Source organism: Chaetodon auriga, chromosome 2 (assembly GCF_051107435.1).
Source record: "Chaetodon auriga isolate fChaAug3 chromosome 2, fChaAug3.hap1, whole genome shotgun sequence".
Lineage (NCBI taxonomy): Eukaryota > Metazoa > Chordata > Actinopteri > Chaetodontiformes > Chaetodontidae > Chaetodon > Chaetodon auriga.
This window is the reverse complement of record NC_135075.1, coordinates 21,958,122-21,979,102: the sequence shown is the minus strand read 5'-3', so window position 1 is coordinate 21,979,102 and position 20,981 is coordinate 21,958,122. Positions and strand designations below refer to the sequence as shown.

Sequence of the window (20,981 nt, the reverse complement as noted above, 5' to 3'; positions counted from 1 at the left end):
ATAATAATAATGACTATTGATTTCCACCAAACGCTGCCATCTGCTGGATGTTTGCAGTCATTGTTTTTATCACATAAATGTGTATATCCAATATAACGGGGACTGTGAGGCCGGCTTTTCACTTAAAATCAGTGTCAAAGTCTGTCTTAAAACTTGGCCTATTTGTACACTGAATCTGCTTTTGGTTGCTGTAGTTGTTGTTCCTGTCCATACCAGCCCTGACAGGTCCCAATGCTCTTACAACGCAAAAAATGGGGGGGTAGGGTGGGGCGGTGGGGGGGTATATATAAATAATGTATATTTTTAAGGTCAGGACAGTGACTGCAAACATCCAGCAGATGTCAGTGTCTGTCAAAAGTTGCTCTGGTGGAACAGTTCAAAGTTGGCGTCCATATGATTATTGTTATCGTTCTAAATATGACAATATTAAACTTTGCATTCAAATTAAATTTTAAGACTGACTTTATATTTCACCTCTGATTTATTAGCTGCAGATAAGCGAATAAATCGCACCATTATTTGCGTCAATAACTCTATAAATGCATGATCTCTCCTTGCATGGTCATTCATATTCAGTTACTGTTCTCACTCCGGTGTAACACAGGATTACTTGTGGTTAATCCACTGAAGTAATTACTTCTCGGCTCGGGAGCGTTTGGTCCTGATGAAGTGAACGCTTTGATCCAGATGCACGGCGCAGATAAACGAGCCAATCAGCGCGGCTCCAGCAGGAGGGGCTGGCAGCTCTGCTCAGCAGCGCAACACAAAGTTGCAGAGCATCTCCGAGTCCCCGCCTGCTTGGCGTCACTTGCTATCGGTCACACCTGCAGCCTGCCTCTCCTCCACACTCCAGCCGGTACTTTACTTCAGCCTGTCCCCGCCAACAGTTTGAGCGATCCGCCCGATCAAAGTGTGTCTCGACTCGTCTCGAAGATGCTGGCTTGCACGGAGATGATCACTATGTGCCTGCAGTCGGCCAAGCAGAAGCATCTTCGGGCTCAGCAGCAGCAGCAGCAGCAGCAACAGCAGCCTCTTCACACCGCCGGACAAGGGCTTACTATCTTCCATGATGTGAGTGGATCGACTCCTTTACTCATACATCACCGCGAAAAGTGGTATTTATCCACCAAATGATTACAGATGCCCCTGGTCTTAATCCTAAAATGATTTTCAGTGTCTTCAGATATTTACTGTAAAAGTCAAAATTCAGTCAAAATTCATTAAAACTGCGTGAAATCATAAAAGGTGGAAAGATGTATGATTTATTGAGGGCACCTGTTTAGAAACAGCTGTAATTTTGACTCTTTTGCTTGTTTCTTTCTAGAAATTTCCATAAAAGTGCAAAGAGATTTTTTTTTATTGTTATTGTTTTATTGTATATTATTGTTCTTTTCTTGTATAGGATACCACATCACACACCGAAGGATGATACATACACTCTGTGTGTGTTTGTGTGTATGTGTGTGTGTGTGCGCGCGCGCGCGCGCGCCAGAGCAAAGTAGGAAGAGCTGCAGCTGCTGCCTCTGCATGATAAATTAAGCTCTCACAGTCAGACAGGTTTAGGGGCTGCTGGGGGTTCTCCTCTTTTTGTTGCACACACACACCTCTGGTCTTTCAAAGGCCTTATGTAACAACACACACACACACACACACACACACACACACACACACACACACACACACTCATATGTTTTCATCAAATTATGGAGCAAATAGATAAAACTATTGAACTCTACACTAACTGCAGCTTGAAGCAGTAACACCTGCTGCCCGATTAACCTGTAACACTGCACTAGAAACAACTCCGTCATCATCCACCCATCACATTGTCTTCTCTCAGGATAGTAAGCCAGTGTTGTGTCCATAACTGAGCTCTTATTAGCTGACAGCTTTCCATCCTCTCTGGCACTAGTGCAGCACACAGACAGCTCTCTCGACATAAGGGCACATTACTCACATTTTGCAGAGTTGCCACTGTATCTGTGCACGCTGTCCCTGAACGTGGTACAGCACCAAAGAGTCTCCACATTTAGTCTTCAGCCTTGAGTTTTTCTGTTGATGGAGCACAAACGCACCAACAGGCGCACTCGGCTTGATGGTTCCCTGCTCAAAAACATAATTGTGTTTGAATTGCCGAAAATAGACTGCGTTGGAGATAATGGTGTCTATCTAGAAGTGCTAAACACTCTACAGCCACACAAGGATGTGCTGTCTTGGGTCTGATTGCCATGCTTGTCTGGTTATTGTCTCTTTTCACCTCATTCATTTTTTTGTGAACAATATGCAGATATTGGAAATCTTACCCCCGCCTGTGGGTCCCCCCCAATTGCTCACAGCTGGCAGATTTTTTATTTTCATAAAAACAAGAAGAGCTGTTGTGCTATGCTGTTTCCATTGCTCCCACAGAGTGAGGGAGCTGAATGAAGTCAAATGGTCGGCTAATAAGCCTAAAAGCAAGCATGAATATTTTGTGTGCCTGGAGTAAAAGTTGTAAAGCGGATCAATGGTGATTGATTTTCAGAGATAATGCCGGTGGATGAACTTTATTATTGCAGTGGCACGCATTGATTTTCAATAGCCGACGGGAGACGCAGTAGAATTACTAAATAGATGGGGATATTAATTAATGGAAAAGGTGTTTTCTTTGTAAATAATTGTACCAGTTTATTTTAAAAACATGCTGCCCAATCGTACATGCAACAGACAGTTGCTCTTTCAATTACAGAGCGATCAATACGTCACTATTGAGTTATTTTCTCATGGTAACAAGCCAGTAGGGGATGATAGAGATGCAGAGATTTACTGTAATTGACTCACATTCCCAAAGTGAGAGATAAAGCCTCAAAGATGTCCTGTTCAAAGGCCAGGGACGGTTAATTATTGTGGTGATGGTGGTGGGAGGTGGTTCTATCATCCACGTTGTTGCTTTTTTGTTTTGTGTGTCCTATGGTTCTGCATTTCTGAGGCTTGCTTGATCGTCAGCACTCTGATTTTTTTTTTTTTTTTTTATCTCTCTCATGCATATCTCTGTCCTCCCTCTCCTGATGTTCATCTTCTCTCCTGCTGCTCTGGCTTTGCTGCTTTTTGAGCAGGCATATAAGGAAACAGAAGGAAAAAAATGTTGGGAAAAGCTGAAGAAATGTATGTCTCAGTGGATCAGAACCACCGAGAGAAGCAGCAAGAAAAAAACATGGCCTGTTCAATGTACTCAATAAAATAGGATCCTGAGCTTCGTCTTTCTCAAATGCAAAATCCAAAGCCCTGCATGAAACAGTGTGTCAGCAGAGCTGAGAAAACCCACTGTCTTAACACCTGCCACCATGACATCAGAGCAGCAGCACTCTGGGAAGCAGGTCTGACCTTTTCTAGGCTCGCTGTAAATGATGCATTATCGTCTCCCGACACTGGAGAGCCCAAAGACACAACCAAACAACAAACAAGTTTACCAGCACTGTACCTTGTCTCCATTGAACTGACAATGAAGGGGGGAAACATATGCTATTCAGGTGGGTTACAATGCCAAAGGGGAAAGAGAAAAGACTGCTGACTGAGGAAGGAAAAGATGCACTGTGCGCCACAGTACAAGCCTGACTGTGTTATACCTATAAGTAGAATATGAATTGGAAATCCATGCCCAACCCTCCAATAAATAAGGAGGGTTGGGGGACAACAATTTGCAGCTTCACGGTCGCCTTCGAGTCAACGCAGATGAGGCAAAAATAGAGCAACGAGTGTTTGGTGAGGTGGTTTGAAAAGGCCTGATCGTCGTTATTAGTCCGGGCTGAAGCCGCAGAGAGACAGACACTGACAGACAGAGGGCAGAAGTGCAGACCTTGAGTTTGTTGACCTATGGAAAATGAAAGCGAGGAGCAGGTTCTGCTGTTATTAATACCCTGTAGGTCAAAGCTGACAAGCATGTCACTCTTGAGTGCTTCCTAGTTGGAAACAAACTAAGGAGGTAGAAGAGTAGAATCGATAGAAGAGAACAGATCACAGATTTTCTGTTTTCATCGCATTGCAGAATCTCTAATGAAGATTTGTCCCTGTAGGAGCGGCATTTTGGCCGTGTGGTTGATAACTGTTCTGCAAACAGAAAAAGATTCTTAAACAAATTAAAATGTAAACACAAATTTGCGTACTTCGTAGTCTTATTAAACTGCTTCTGAACGCTCAACCATGCATGTCGGGTAGGTGGAAATAAAGTCGACATCAAAGATAAATTTATAGATTTAGTTTTCATAATTCGGATTGTAGCTGCTTGAAACACATCTCTGTCCACAGTAGACTTGTGGGACAGTGTTTCTCATCCTCTTATTTTCATAGATTTGGCCATCACTAACATGCTGTCTCAAGCTTTATTGGTGCTTCGTGGGGTCACAGGGACTCCAGCTGACGGTGATCTATAATGGAGTAAGTTTACTCCAGTTATCTAAACCACAAGTAAATGTGATCGTTGAAATCCTCACACAAACTGTCACTTTTAAACATCTATTTGATTTTCAAGAACTGCTTCAACTTTGATCCACCGTTCCGTGCAAAAGTAACTGAACAATTCGATGGATGAGTATTAAAGGGGGACCCTAACCATTTGTTTTCGGTCCAGACAAGTAGTTTAGTGATTATGGTTGTACCGTCTCTTCATTTGTGCGGTTGCCCAGTGCAGTCCTCAGATCCTGCTTCAGTGTTAGATCTCAGAAATTAAGCTGGTGAGCGAAATCAACATACTGGAGTGATTAACAAACCATCAAATCTCTGCATATATGTCTTTTCAAATCAAGATGTCGATTGATGTTCTGACTTGAATTGAGGACCACAATTTAATTTGTTGACCAGAGGCAGCCCGTGTTTTCAAGGCTGCCTGCAGTTGACTCTCTCAACACCTCTCACGTGGTCGACCATAAACCATATTGCATGGCCTTGTAGCTTGTTCATGTCAGCTAACAAATGGCTTTCCCAGTGATGGCCGCTCATCCGAACTCAAGTCGATCTGCCGTTGCTCACAGCTGATCTGTGTCAAGCAAGTTTATATTCCTTTGGCCTGAAGCATGGCTGCAGAATACATTTGCTGTCATTGGTGGTTGTGAATGTTTAAACCTCTGTTGAAAATAGGCTTTTCATCATCTGACACACCACAAGTCTCCATGACAATTATTACAATAACCCCTGCCAACTCTGAAGCAGTCATACAAACGGAAGAATAATGATGGCGCTGTCAATTTCTCATCTGCAGGAAACAACAGGTCCTTTAAAGCGTGTTTTTTTTGCTTTGCTTTGCACTATGCATGCACACAACCTGACCTCACTGAACAGATATGCGCCATATCGAAAGCTTTGTGAAGATAACTGATTTTTCATTGCAAATCATTCAGAAACATCCTCATCATAGCTGCCATCATAACAAATACCACCACCATCAGTGTTGCAGCCTCCCTTGCTAATTGTAAACCATCTCATAGTGCACCAGAAACCCCCAGTGGGATTAGAGTGAAAGGAGCCAGGGCTAATATGACTATTCAGTGTTGTCTCTATACATATGCCAACAAATTAGACTGCAAAAGAACAAACAAAACATGGATATGGTTAAAGTAACGGTTGAATCTATCTCAGTCAGATAACACTTAGGTATGTTCAAAGGTTGCAATGCAGCAGTGGCCACTGGCCAGCAAATAGCAGCTGGCAGCAGCTATGACTCAAGTGGACCTTTTTCACCGCAGACATTTTGACTTAGTCATAGCAGAAAAGTATGGGATTAATTAATAACACTGAGGGTGGTACTCTTTAATATAAGTATACCACTAAATGAGTCAGAATGCATGATAGCCCTTGAACTGGAACACTGATATTCAGTCATTGTTAATGTTATCAGTTGCACCTGTGCTTTTCCTTCTATGGCATGTTAACATTTCTGCAGTGAAAACATTAACAGTGGATGAGCTTCCAGGTCTGACATTGAAGCCAATGCAGACGTGGCTTACACCTGTATTCTCTCTAATGGCCAGCAGGGGGCAACTCCACTGGATGCAAAAGAAGCCTGGTTGTATGGAAGCTTTTGAGAAAATGACGCGACTTGATTTATTACTTCAGTAAACGTTTTCCTAATGACTTTATGATCTTAATTACTAGTTTCAGACCTTCTTCAAGACAACACCATGTTCATTTTGGAAATGGACGATAAAGAAGGCTATGCTTTAGGGCGGGCTAGCTTGTGATTGACAGGTCACTCTTTCAGGCAGATCCAAACAGCATAGATGCGTAGCAATGCGAATCCTCCTCTGCTCCACCCTCTCATCTAATTATGATCACTCCTTGTTCCAAGAAACCAAGATGGCGACGTCCATATTGCCAAACTCGAGATTTCAACACAGCAGCCTGCAAACCAGTGGGTGACTTCTGTGCTCTTGACTCATGAGTGAAGCTGGGGGTGGTGGGTGTTGTGTTGCAGCCGCTGGTCAGTGACAGTTGGCTGGGAGCAGCAGTTGGTGGTGACTGACGCTTGGAGTCGGTCTTTTAAAAGGAGTGTTCAGTGAAATTAGTGCTCAGGGACATCAGCTGGCCTCATGTTCCTGCCTCAGTCTACCCTACCTGCACTACTACAACATTGATGAGCCTCAGCTTATGGTCATTACTCTTTTGATTATTTGGATCCCTATTATTTGGTGCCTTGGCAACAACTGCTCTTCCTTATTAAAGTATAATCAGCAGATGTTTACACTTACATTGCATACGCTAAATAAAGCAGTCGCATTGTCACAGTATACCCAGCTCAACAGAATCAGCATATATAATCAGCATATAACATAAAAGTACATTCACACTGCAAAGAATACTTGCTCACAGTATTAAAATATGCAGCTGGTTTGCAGAAGTATGGTTTGAAAAGTGTTTCCTCTCCGCACTTTTCATGTCGGATGCACCTGCGAGATAATGACTATTTAGCCTCTTTGCTACTGAGTGGCCTTCAGTCCTGCTTATGAAATTACTATTTACTTCAGAAGAGATAATTGTAAAAACTATTTTAGAGCTGACATGGCATTCAACCTAACATGACTCACACCTACAGACTGGAGCAGTCCTGTGTGGATGTCCTTGTTCCTCTTTCTGTTTTTTGCAGCAGAGCAAATGAACCCTCTGCAGCAGACGTCAATCATCCTGTTGTGTTTTTGTGATTCTTAATAATCTGTACGTCCTTCTGCAGGAATCATGTTACTGATGCTTGGCTAGAGGAAATAACCATCTCTCCCCCCCTTCTCTGCTTTTTCTCAGATTTTCCGCCGAGCAGACAAAAACGGTGAGTAAACAGTTCATAACATGTTCAGTGATGAATAATTTGTCACAATGCGTGCTTGTTGTTTCCCCACATTCTTCCACTTGTTATTACGCCTCAGACAATCTGGGCGGAGAAATGAAGGATTTGCATGAATGGCTCGTCAAGTGAAGCTGCTTTCCTCGTCACGCTCCGACAAGTTTCTCCACCCAATTAAAATGATGCTAAGATTCTGGATTACAGCCATGACTGGAAGAATGTGTCACACAAAATGAAGCACCTCTCTGTCAGTGTCGAAACAGATGACTTGGCGCTGTCTACAAATGAATATGAGTCATGTTAACTCAGCCCGAGCCAAGATCCTTTTTCTAGCAGTGAATTGCTGTTAATATGGCTTTATTAACAAGTGTAAGCAGGCTAAGCTAGGTTTGAGAATGCTCCTCATGCTCAGAAATGTATGCACCCGAGCTTGCTTTTGTAAGCATGCATTTCAGTAATTTCACACATTTTGCTTAAGTTCATGAGTGGCCACTGCTAATGTTCAGGTAAGTGTGACAAATGGCATCCATGGATTGCAATTTTTGGCTGACCGAGACAAAAGCAGACAAGTGTGACCGACATCTTTGGTCAGAAGTAAGAAGTCACATCCACATGTGGCCAATTTAGAGCTTTAGCAACTAAAGCTGTCGCAATTCTGATAGTGACAGAAATTTAGGACCAATCAGAAAATGGCACAGAATGCCCACATGCACTCGTAGAGTACTACACAGGCATGCATGTATCATGGATGGTTTACAGCTATGTTAAATGACAATATGTAACATTTCCACATTAAAATGTCTAAAAACGACTTGATGGGTGTTCAAGGTAAGGGTGTGTTTCATTTGGTCGCCCGTCAATGGCGACACAGGAAACACCAGGTGAGAGAGTGAGGAAGGAAGTCGGCGAATGTGACTAATAGTGAATAAAACTTGCATTACCTCGCCCATGTGTATTTTTCAGTGCGCAATGAAGACATCAACTCCCATGATCCCACACTCCTTCACGACGCCATCAAATTGCGACTTTTTTTGAGAGACCCATAGTGGCAGAAATGACATACTGCACATCTTTGAATAATACATTAACAATGTCCAGGCACTCGCTGCATAATCTAACGTGGTTTGCCAAAACATTGCAAACAAAATTTCATTAGTCCCATCTTGCACTGTGTGGTGTGCAATGGCCCTGACAGATGGCTCTTACTGCCCAGTGTATCGGGGCCTGAGGGTCACTGCAGGTTTGTAAGTTGTGCCGATCAAACAATAGAAACATTGCAGGGGATCAAACAGCTTTGTTGTTTCTCTCAATACCCCCTGGACACTCATACACTGCTACATATCATCAGTCCGAGATGCTAAACTCAATCCAGGAGTTACATTGCGATGAAATTACTTTTTTGTTGTACCAGTTTTTCCTCCATCTGTCTCATCTAGCTTTACTTGAGTGATTGTCTTCACTGTAGAATTGAAGCAAGACCAAGGAAAGGTGACTGAACTTGTTCCATTCAGCTGGAGGCTGCGTGTGTGTGTGTGTGTGTGTGTGTGTGTGTGTGTGTGTGTGTGTGTGTGTGTTCTTTCTTTCATAAGAACTGTCGTCCTTGCCTCTGCTGGTGCTGTCGCTAAGAATGTAAAGATATTCATTTCTGTCTAACAACAGATGAAACAAGGTGCCAAAGCAAATCAACAAAGAGTGGACATCAATGGGGAATTGTTGCATTTAATCAACATCAACGGCTCTTAACCTTCGCGTTGACGAGTCTTGTGCGTGGTGAATTGTTCTGTGGCTTCTGGCCAAATATATTCACTGTTAGATTTTTATGCTAATGAGCTCGGTTGAGAAGGCTGCCATCACTGAACCGGTTGTGTAGAAAGGGTGGCGGTGAGAGGAGGAAGGAGGGGTGTTAATATAAAAGGAAAGCACAAAGAAAATACATTGCGCCACATTCGCTGCTCCTTATCTGTCAGTAATAAACACCACTGGGATTAGACTGTGTATGTGATATCAGCAAAATAAAGATGTGGTCTTCACAAGTAGAATTTCTTGAATGATAAACCCGTATTTTATTTAAATTTTGTTTGCAGCCAGATTTAATAATGTACTGGGCAGACTGCACAGCGTTAGAAGTGTCTCATATGTTCCTGTTATTGAATCATGGGTGCAGAAAGATATGAGCTAGTGGGAGTAGTACAACAAAATAAACTCAACTTTATTGCATGGCCTTCATCAGCACATGGAATTTGTTCACTTGCCATGGAGACAGATCTGCAGAAAATGTAAAATCTAACAATATTTAATGTTAACAATAGGTCAAATTACTACCTAAAGGGGTCGCTCGTAGCCTGACTTTTCGCAGGACTTTGAATTCCACTTCAGCGTTTCAGTGTCTTTCAGCTGTTTTTGCCACCTGTCCAGCAGAACAAAGCACACAGACAAAGTTAGTGACTTCAAGTGGACAAAAAGATTAATAAGTACTGGCTTGAAAGTCCATTCTTGACCATGGAAATTGCAGTTTTCAAGACTCACTGACCGGCTTTTTCCATAGCTTTGAACTGTATTACAGAGATCTTTGAGCTACTGAGGGATTGTGGGTAGAGAGGGTAGTGGGCCGCACAGATTGTAAAGTCCTTTAAAGCAAATTTGTGATTATTTTGGCTGCGTAAGTAAAAATGACTTGACTACAGTCAATAAAGTTACTTATAGGACTTGGAGTTGGAATAGTTTTGTCAAAGATAAAACTGTAAACAGTTTTGTGTTCCCTGACATTTTGTACCAAGCATTTAATGGTTTAAGACTGACTATTACCCCTGTGCATGAAATCCTGAGGATAATTAGCTGTCTTCATAACCCCAACCGTGTCACTACCTAATTGGGCAAATGGTCACAGATCAGCACTCTCGTTTGAAATTTATATATAAGCCACTTTAAAGTTCAGCTTATAAACTGCCATCCAAATCAATGCAAAACTAAACTTCAAAGTAGCTGGAAAATGTTTATCGTCTTTATCCACATATCCAGATTTCCCATAGATTACAGAGCACGCTTTCCGCGTGACAGCTTTTAATGAACATCGTCAGCGTCTTGCTTGACATTCGCTCCAATGTGGAGGAAAAGACCAGTGGGCTTCACACGATTAGCGAGGTGGAGAATCGAGAGGGAGGAGGACATGCGATCTAAAAGCAGCGTACAGGCTTAAATCAGGATATGGAAGCTAAAAGGCAGCTTATATCACAAATTCCCTCACAGATGGCCTGGTGGAACACATACGAAGTAGAGCACTGATGCTAAGAATACCAGCATTGGTTTGGTTTATACAGTAGTACATGGGAGTTTACCACGAAGAAACAGGACCCGGCTCTCTTAGTAATGCTAGTTGCTTTTGAAGCTGTGATGCATTCATGGGAATTTATAAACCACTTTGGAGAGGCTGCAATGGGACTAACCTTTGGAGAGATAAGAGTGCGGCCTACTTTGTGCCCCACTTTGCAGGACTTTCTCACTTGCTCATTTGGTTCTTGTTTACTCTGATCCTCTGAGCACTTTGTTTAGACGACTCAGCTTTGTTTTTTTGTTTTTTTTAAACAGTAAAGGAGCATAGGGCTCATATGTCTGGGTCCTGCTGTGTTGAAGAATCAGCTCACTTTCACCAGCCTCTGAGTGATTTTTAGGGCTCGGTATCAAAAGAGCAATTTATGCATATTGTTCTTGACTCAACCCACATTATGATTTATGATTTCTGTCTTTTGCTGTAATAATGGAATTTCCTGTGGGGCAAAGTACTGTATGAAGGCGTTAACTGTTTAGATTTTGATCCAGTTTAAAGTGGGATATCATACAGATAGATGTGCTGAGAATATTCTCTACCACATCTACACACTGCCGGTTTATTGTTTCCAAATGAAACAGCTGTATGGATGAATTGCTTACGTGATGAATTCTGTAGCTGGGCCTCATGAACCCTGTATTGCTTGTGATTCTACCCTGTTGCCCAGGTGGGATGTATGGCTTTTGTGTTTTGTTTTTCTTTTTCTTGACTAATGAAATTACTGAACATACAAACAAAACACTTTTAAAATGCACATTGTGGCACTATATGACATAAAAAACATACAGTCCCACTTTAAGTGAACAAATGTAAACGTTAATGAGCTCGTGCTCTCTGTAAGACCAGGTCTGATTCTGCAGAGTTCATCCATCAACTCAAGGAAACTATTTAGTGCTCTGAAAATGTTCCAGGAATAATAAATAAAGATGCAATGCTTCATACATTGTCTTCATAATATATATAATGTATACCTTCTGAGTGTTTCTGGAGTCTGTGTTCTGCATGGAGAACCCATGTGTGTTCCTCCTGTGTCAGTGGGCCATGCATGAATGATTTATTCATTTAAAGGCATCAGCTGGCATTTGGGAATCTGTTTAGTAACTGGATACTGAGGCTGCTCTGATAGGACTGTAAGATGATGTAGTGCCAATGAAAGTCAATGGCATTTTAATTCAGACATTATTTAATTAAACGACACTGGTCTGTGGCGAGATGACTGAGTGCATTTTAGACATTTCAAAAGGTGAGAAAAATGCTGATTTAACAGTTGTTACATGGGTTGATTTAAGGTAAAATGAACACCACACAGTTTGGATTCTGCGGCAGGACATGAGGAGATTAAAAAAATAAAGGTAGCAATATAGAGAAATACAGTTAGAGCAGTGTAGCAGTCCATACGTCTGCAAGCTCTAAAGGAGACAGCAAGTTTATGAACTGTTCGGGTCAGCAGGTACCAATTTTTCTAATACATCAATTCTTGGCATTTCCCTTCCCTCCCACTTTTCTTCCAAGAGGTCCTGACCCAAAAGTTGAGAAACTCTGCTGTAAGACAATAAATCACTGCTGAACAGCACAAGCAATGCAGGCCCAGTGATAAATTATACAGCTGTGTAGCACATCATAAATCATGAACATCACCTCAGAATGATGCTTGACTGGACAAGGATGTCCCGTATGGCAAATGAGTGTTACGTTAACCCCTGCATCCTCCCATCTCACCCTCACATCATCATCAAAAGAGCTGCGTGTGATAAAAGGGAGGACTCTTCAGTTGAGATCGAGAGGAGGCCAGCAGGTATGAATCTTGAGATAACACATAATCCCTCCACCTGACTGAGGATCTTCTTCTCTTCCTCGCTTCTTGATACCGTCTGTCGACATCATCCCTTGAGGACCTGGGTGAGATGCGAAGCAGCATTGCTGTTTGGCATTTAATGTATGTGAGACTGATATACTGTCAGATACAATATTCACTAGACCTCTCAGGGAAATTTAGCAGTTAAAATGTGCCATTGTGCATTTTTTTGCATACGTGGCACAGATCAGGTGAACATCACATGCAGCTCGTTATTTCTAAAGGTGATTTAGGGTAAATTTACACTGTATGTGGAAACAAATCTGTTAGGAATTCAATATTTGCTCATGTTGCTTTAATGTAAATGCACAGATCTGCATTTTCAGGACTTAGCTCCACTCAAACTGACCCACCCACTGTAACAGAGGAAGTTAAAGACATTGAGACTTGTGTATTTGTTGTGGTCATCCTCTTTCAGGAAGAAGACATTTAACCCAGAACTGTCAAAGCAAATACGAGAGACCGCCAGCAGTCATCATCAGTCCATCAAACAAATTATCAAGAGTGTCACTTCTGAGGATAACTGCTGCCTGAGTGACACCCCAAATATAAGAAAACTTCCAGTACGACAGTATGACACTGTGAGGGGAGGAAAAACACATCTGCAGTCTTGGATCCATAAACTAACCACAGATGATATTTATACTGTAAATCTTGCATAAGATATGTATAAAAGGCATAGATTTTGCTGTATTTGATTTGCTTAGAATGAGCAGCTCTGTAGTTTCATTGCAGTACGTTGAATTGCGATCAATAATCACTGCAGTCAGCCGTCGTCTTCTGATTGGTAGAAATATAGAACAAGCTGCTGGTGCTTGTTAGTTTCGTTGAAGCTGTGGAGCCTGGAGAGCACAGCAGTCTTTAACCATGCTTATTGGGCTTTTAGTGCTTATTAGAAAGACATTTTTTTTTCCAGTAAGCAGTTTAAGCGAAGAACATTTAGCACAGAGTTTTATTGAGCCTCGCTTCAAATATGTGGACTCTTTCGTTTTCATGAAAAAGATGCAGCCACACTAACAGGATGGCCTTCGCTTGAAGAATTAACATAATGTTCTCCTCATGCTGCAGGCCATTTCAGTCTGTGCACCAACATGCACGATCACTGTCTTAAAACTAGAAACCAAAAAATGACCCTCAGTGCCTCGAACATACGAAACACGTCTCCGCTCCTTAAGCAATGAAAGTGCATAACCGTCGATCCAAAGGATTTCATACAAGGGAGTCTGCATGCCTGTGAGCAATGATAGATTTCAAAAAGGTGGTGTGAGATGCTGATGAACTGCTTTACAGCACAGATACAACACAGTTTACATGCTTTAACTTGGTTTCTGTGGTGCGACAGTTCTTTCAGTGGTTAACTTTGAATCTCTGGCAGATGAACAGACACTGAGCCAAAGTGGGAAAAAGTTATTTCTTTTAAATCATGAACGACTTTTAAAGCCCTGCTGCAAGTTTGGAGGAGGAAATATCATATAGAGAATGGGGGGAGAAAAGTAGGCCAAAGCGGCGAAGGCGATGCTTCGTCTCAGCCAGCACATTACGCATTCTGGTCAGAGGTAATGATGAGCGGTGTCAGGGAGGCTCCAGCTGAACAGATGGTCGTTGAGCTTGCCCTTGAGTTTTCGGCTTTGCTGAGTCAGCCAACTGGAACTCCGTGGCATATTAAACTGCTCTCATTTTACCTTGTCTTTGTGTGGACGGGGTCATTATTTGCCAGATTACTCAATGAGGATGTGAAGCCAACAGTCATCCTGCGCTCAATTTAGAACTGAGAGCCAAGTAAAGTGAGTGGTGACGCTTCCTTTATGGGCGCAGTGAAGACATGTCTGGCTGGCTTTTGTTCGTCTCAGTAGCTGTGCGACCCTTTATGACAAAATCAGTCTGTTCGCCTGATTCAACAAATACTTCACAGTCATACTCGTTTGTCTGTACGCCATCTTGGCTAAATTCTAACACTCCAACCATTCTGGTCTGCCTTTTGTTCAGATTGACTGACTGAATGCCCAACTCGCTCCCATATACTTCTGACTGCCTGAGTGTCTGTCGTGGCTCAGATATGTCCTCCACAGACTGAAGTCTATCTGTTACTCAGGCCTCTTTTAGTGGGATTAAAACATCTAGCAGTTTCTCTCTGGCAGGCTAACTGCTGACTGATCTATGTAATCCGTGCCAGTAGACAGATTGATAGTAGGCTCACGAACGAGCGCTTCTCACAGAGGACAAGCAAGCTATTTATTTGCTGTTATTGATTTTTTCTGTGCATTGTCTGTCAAAACAAGCTGTGCTCAGAGTTTACTCGTCCGAGGAGAAACAGAAAATTACAGTCTGGTGACAATATGTGGCTTCTTCTATTTTAAAGTTTTCCTTTGTTTAATATTTCTGCACAGTTTCTGCTGTAATTAGTAATTACGACTTTCAGAGTTTTTCACGGGTTTATATTTATATTATATATAGAAAGTTGAGATAATAGTGTTTTAGTGCATGCCACCAATTCCAGCTATGAAACTAGTCCTGAAACGATGTGCCAGAAAATTGAAAATGAACAATTCTGATAGCAGATTACTTGTTTAAACCCAGAAAAAAATGGCAAACATTCTCTGGTTCCATCTTGTTAAATGATAAAAATTAAGCTGCTGCTTTTGTGCCCTTTGTATTGTTCCAATAAAGCTGAGACGCTGTGTCAAACATAAATAAATAACAATGTGATAACTAACTAATCCTTTTGGACACAAACTCAACTGAAAACAGTCCAAAGACAGTAAATTTAATGTTTGACCTCATTAACTTCATTGATTTTTGTAAATATCTCCTTATTCTGAATTTGATGCCGCAACAAGCTTCAAACAAGTTGGGACAGGAGCAACAAAAGACTGGGTGATAGTGTCGTGATTGGGAATGAAAGCAGCATCCTCGAAAGGTTCAGTCGTTCACAAGCAAGGATGGAGCGAGGTTCACCACTTTGTGAACACGTGATTGGATAAAGGATATTATTACATGGGCTCTGGACACTTGTTTGCAAATGGCTGCATTCTGTTTTTCCTGCTGATTATCATGACTTACAGATTACACTTATTACTGCCACCCTCAGTGTTATTTGTTATTTCTCTAATAATGTAGGCTGATACTTCCTGTGTTTCAGATGATGGCAAACTGTCATTCGAGGAGTTCAATGCTTACTTTGCGGATGGAATCCTGACTACTGAGGAGCTACAGGAGCTTTTCTACTCCATAGATGGCCGACAAAATAAGTGAGTTGTTATTCGTTTTTTTATATTAAATTACTTCTTTTTGTATTACTATTTCAGTACGTGCTGTATAAATTCCTTCACATTGCCTTTTACTGTTAGAGAAGAAGCAGAAAAGAGACTGCAAACAGCAAGTGTTTGGAGCTTAAAGACACGGTTAATGCATTCCTTTCAAGCCATCAGTAACAGGCTAAATGCCTCACAGCTGGAGGGAAGTCTTCAGTCAAAATGAGCCCTGCAACCACAACCAAACTCAATGCAGACAGAATTAATGTTTACCCACTTCCTTTGGACACAAAATACTGTGGCCTACACTTGAAAACCTACTCCCCCAAAATTACAACCACAATCAAATCGGCCTGAGGGCAGCTGCTGAAATGACTGCTCTGCAGAGAGCATTTAGCTCAGTGCAGCTACAGAGGAAAAGACCATGTCCCCCCTGATGTGGTTCATGTCATGAGTTTAAGTTTCATCCTTTTAATAAAGCCCGTTGTCTTTGTTGTCATTGTGAAATTCAGGATCAGTATTTGTGAAACACTTTGCAACCCTTTTCTCCTCCACACCTCTTTAAATTGTAGCGATGCCTGAAGGCGAAGCAAGACTTTCCAACCTGACTGTAAAGTCGTACTGCACGCAAGCCAAGTAATGAATTCATTGTGATTTTTACATTGTGTTAGTCTCACAAGATGCCATTCACAATGCACATAAACAAACCCACGCATACACACACACACACTGAGATGCATTGAAGTTTTTAAATTGCCTTTCTTTGTTGCACCCAACCAATTATAGTGAGTAAAGTGTTTGGCTGCAGTAACAACCCTGCCTTTATTTTTTCTTGTTTTCCATCACGGTGTGATTTTTGGACATGACGCTGGGATGTGACACAGCAGCCTCAGACCTCTCCTACCACGCTCCATGCATTGTGGCAGTTAACATGTCTAATTAACAGATGTTTGTTTTAAATAACACTGCTGTTAGTTATGTAATATCACCCCTGAAACAACAGCCTGTGCAGCCTTTGGTGATGAAAAAGCTGAAAAACAGAAAATCTTCATAATCTCTTTGCTCTTTATAATGGCAGCCTGTAACGTGAGACGCTTATTGTCACTATCACAATGGAAACTTACAAATGAAACTGAAAAAAGAAATGACCAGAGACGCTGTGTGAGCTTTCTAATAGCACAAGTTATTAACCAGCTTTGCTGATGGTCTGCCTCTTAGAGTGAAAATGACCTGTAAAGTGCCATTAAAGCAACAGGGGAGCTTTTCATGCCCTAATCAGACTGTGACACCAAGAGCAATTTAACCTCCATTGTAATAAATTCTGCCGTTACTGATAAACAAAGAAGTATTGATTTTAATGTTTTTACATCCGTGGAGTAAGTTAAAAAGAAAGGCCATTATTACAGCTGCATTAGTATGCATTTCTAGCAGAAAGCTACGCTCAGCAAAGTGCACAAAACTCATTTTCCAAGCAGAGCAAATACTGTATGCCATCTTATGTTCCAGTTAATGACAAGGAAATAGGCTGTACTAACGTTTACTCATTTAACTCTGGTGTGTTGTATGTGTGTGTGTGTGTGTGTGTGTGTATGTGTATGTGTGTGCGTGTCTTCCCCCTAACGACTATGAACTACATTGTTCAGAGACACACAATTTTATGGAGCAGAAATAAAGAGCAGCATGACTTTGAATTTCCCTAATTAACTTTCACAATACGCTCCCCATTTATCTCCTCTTCTGTTCTGCCCTGCAGCAATCTGGACACTGACAAGCTATCAGGTTGGTGGGAAAATGATTTGTCTGATTAAATGCGTCACACTACATTAATTTATGTCAAACTGCTGTCTTTAAAATTTGCCAACATCGGTGATTGTTGTCTCATTCGTGCATCCATATTTCAAAGGGGCTTGTTGCACAGAAAACAGATAAGAAGAGCGACACTGCTCTCCTACTGTCTGTTAAATATACAGCAACAGTTAGGAGACAGTTAGCTTAGCATAGAGACTGGGAGCAGATGGAAACAGCTTTTACGATGTTGTTTTTACACTTCACTTTTAGTACAGTTCACGAGAAAAGAGTTAATTTGTACAACGTGTTGTCCAACTATGTTGGAAGGCAAACATGTTCTTAGCTTCCCCCACACGCGAAGGCAGGGTGAGAGCCGGCCGTCTCAGACCAGATCACGGCGCACGTTTTCCGTCTCCTCTGGAAACCATCCATAGTGTTGCATTTGGTTGTGAAGCATCACGAAAGTAGTGTAAAGAAAGAAGAAAGAGACCGAAGTTCAAACCCTGGCTCCTTTCTCATCTCTGCACATCTGACCAATCACTGCGTAAAGTGAGCATGGATGACGGTTTCTCGAATTTCAATAGTGCTGATAGAGGAGGCCTATACTGGTGCTTTTAGAGGCTCTTGTTGGAGGATTTTGTTGCCTTTGGACCGAGCCAGGCATTTCCAGACTGCTGGTGGTAGCTTCACATTTACTGTGCAGACGTACAAGAAAGCGAACAAGGAAATTTTCCAAAAAGTCTAAATTATCTTTATTCTTTGGATTTTTTTAAGGTGAAATATCATCATTAACGCTGCAACCTACAGCACCACCACCATCCATCCTGCAACACTGATTTTAATCTGTAAATATGAAAAAAATAGCACAGATTTCTTGACCCATTTTTTTTTTGATCATCTGAAAAATGCATGTGTGTGTCAGATGGCCTGAATAAAGTGAAGAAATAGGGCAGAGACCTGTAAATACCAGTAGCACCCAGAATAAAACTTGTGCATAATTTATTGAATGGGAATGGCATCTTTTCCATCTGACGTCAAGAGAAGTCGACTGTCTTCCATGACAGAATGTTGTGCTTGTCTCAGATTTAGTTCACTGACTCGTTGTTGTCTTTGTTTGTGCTCTGAGCGGCATTTAATTCAGGTGGATAACATCACTGATTTTAAGCGGGGGGGGGGGGGGGGGGGGGTTCAGGGTACTGCTGTGTGTCAAATTGAGGCCACTCTTTGGTTTATTTTAATTAAGAACTAAGAACTAATTAAACTTTAAGTCTTTCTCTGCTTTACTTTTATAAATGGCATGAGGAACTTTCCACACACTTTACTTTGATTCATTTAAATAAATCCTTTTCTCAGTTTTCTGTAATTTTGTCTAGGAGTTTGCTCATCATCTGGCCATTTGACACATAATTTTTTTTCTTTCCACCAGCCACACAGGTGTGAATGCTGTTATAACGCTATGTGATTAAAATGCTGATTGAAACAACACACTATCAGTGTCGTGACATTGTGATCATTGACTGTCATTGACTCATGTGAGCATCAAACACTTCCAACTCGACTTCCATAAAACAAATCGTAGATATTTCTACCCATTTTTATTGGTTTGTCTCCAACTTTCAGGATTCAAAATAAACTCTTAATTGTTCTGACATTGCAATGACAATGACAGCTTGTTTCCTATTTCCTTTTTAGATTATTTTTCTCAACACCTGGGGGAGTATCTCAATGTGCTTTCAGCTCTGGAGAGCCTGAACATCGCTATTTTAAAGGCGATGGATAAAACTAAAGAGGTAAGTTTAGTTTCATGTGAAGAGACTAGTGAAGAGTGGAGACAAGTAGTGTTCCAAACCTACACACACGCACACACACCTACACACGTGCACACACACCTACACAGACAGACACACACACACACACACGCACACACAAACTTGTCTATAATGCGTGGTAAGGGCACTAGACCAGATCCTGCATTCTGGGAACCACCCTTTCTAGTGGTTGTACAGCAAATACAAGTTCAAATTTACACTCACACAAAGTCAGGAGTTTGTGCTACAACAAGACCTACGCTTGATTTAGCTGTGAGAGGGAGCACTAGGATGCAGAAGATGGAGCCAATGCTGCAAAAAGTCTCCCAAAACTGATGACTTAACGAAAGAGGAATTAAAAAAAAAAACACTTCTGCCACACATTTCCATTACTTACCATTATGTTTGATTATAAAGGAGTGGTTTGACATTGTGGGAAATATGCTTACTCACTTCCTTACACAAAGACATTGACACAACTCTTGTTTTGTTACCGTGAGCTCAGGAAAAACGCTGACCTGGCTCCTTCCACTGGCAACAAAATCTGCCTCTCAACAAAAGCTCACTAGTTCATTTTGTTTGTTGCATTACATTTTTTTTTTTCGGTTTGAACAGAACCAGGCTAGCTGTTTCCCCCTGTTTGCGCTGTTTGTGCTAAGCTAAACTAACAGGCTGTCGGTGGTAACCTCATATTTGCGGTACAGTTACAGCAGTGGTGTCTTCTCAGAAGTGCATCCTCCAAAATGTCTAAGTATTCCTTTAAAATTGACTGGATTATTTTTCACTTCAGTCAGTCCAGATTGTGAGATATTCAGCAAAATGTCACTTCTGTATTTTGATCTATTAATTTAAATCATGCAACTATATACTGCAGAAAACTATCACTTGATTGGCCTGTCCCAGTGTGTTTTACAAAACCCCCAAAGTTTAATGTGCGGCCGTATTGTAAAGACTAACATTTTGCTCCCCGTGCAATAGGCTACATTATTTAATAGCAGTTGTCAAAACATTACAAAATCGCCTCCACTCTTCTTGAGGTAAGTACCTTGAATCAGGGATTTGAAATGTAAGAGACAACAGCGATGCTTATTAAATGAGAAGAGGAGAGGAGATGTGTGCTGAATAATTATGCCTCCTGTCTTAATTAGATCACCTTGCTCCTCTCTTCTACCTCTGTCGGTGTGGGGAAATCCATAGAGGATTGTGCAATTGCTAGTTAGCAGCTGTGGTCTGTCACAGAGTGCTCTGGACTGCTAATCCCAAGATGCATTTTCAGTTGAGGCTGCTTGTCATTTTAAGGTTTGACAAAGAGCTGCTGCACTGTTACTTCATTAGCACATTGCATGAATAAGACCCCTCTGAGAACACGTAATGACGTTTGTGTTTGGGGACTCGAGCAGCAATTATGTCTCCTATTTAAGTTGCTGTACCTTGGAATTTGGATACGCAGCACTGAATAATGCATGTGTTCAGTGAATTAATCAGCCCGTTTAATTGCATTTGTCACACATTCACCTATAGTTGTTTTGGAGAAGTAATCAAATCATCCGTCTTTCCATCTCTTTGGTCCGTCCCTCTCTATCTTCTCAGGAGTACCAGGGTTCCAGTGTGTTGGGCCAGTTTGTCACCAGGTTCATGCTAAGAGAGACGT

General features: G+C 41.6%; 1 protein-coding gene across 1 annotated transcript in view; it reads left to right on the top strand.

Moving 5' to 3' along the window:
* The first annotated feature begins 745 nt into the window (after positions 1-745).
* necab3 (N-terminal EF-hand calcium binding protein 3) overlaps positions 746-20,981 on the top strand; it is a 37,015-nt gene continuing 16,779 nt past the window's right edge. Inside the window, exons 1-6 of the mRNA XM_076740935.1 lie at positions 746-1,071; positions 7,264-7,288; positions 15,623-15,731; positions 17,488-17,513; positions 19,215-19,312; positions 20,921-20,981. The exon at positions 20,921-20,981 is cut by the window's right edge and continues 76 nt beyond it. Of these exons, the coding sequence (XP_076597050.1) occupies positions 934-1,071; positions 7,264-7,288; positions 15,623-15,731; positions 17,488-17,513; positions 19,215-19,312; positions 20,921-20,981 (457 nt within the window). The 5' untranslated portion in view covers positions 746-933. The remainder of the gene's footprint in view (positions 1,072-7,263; positions 7,289-15,622; positions 15,732-17,487; positions 17,514-19,214; positions 19,313-20,920) is intronic.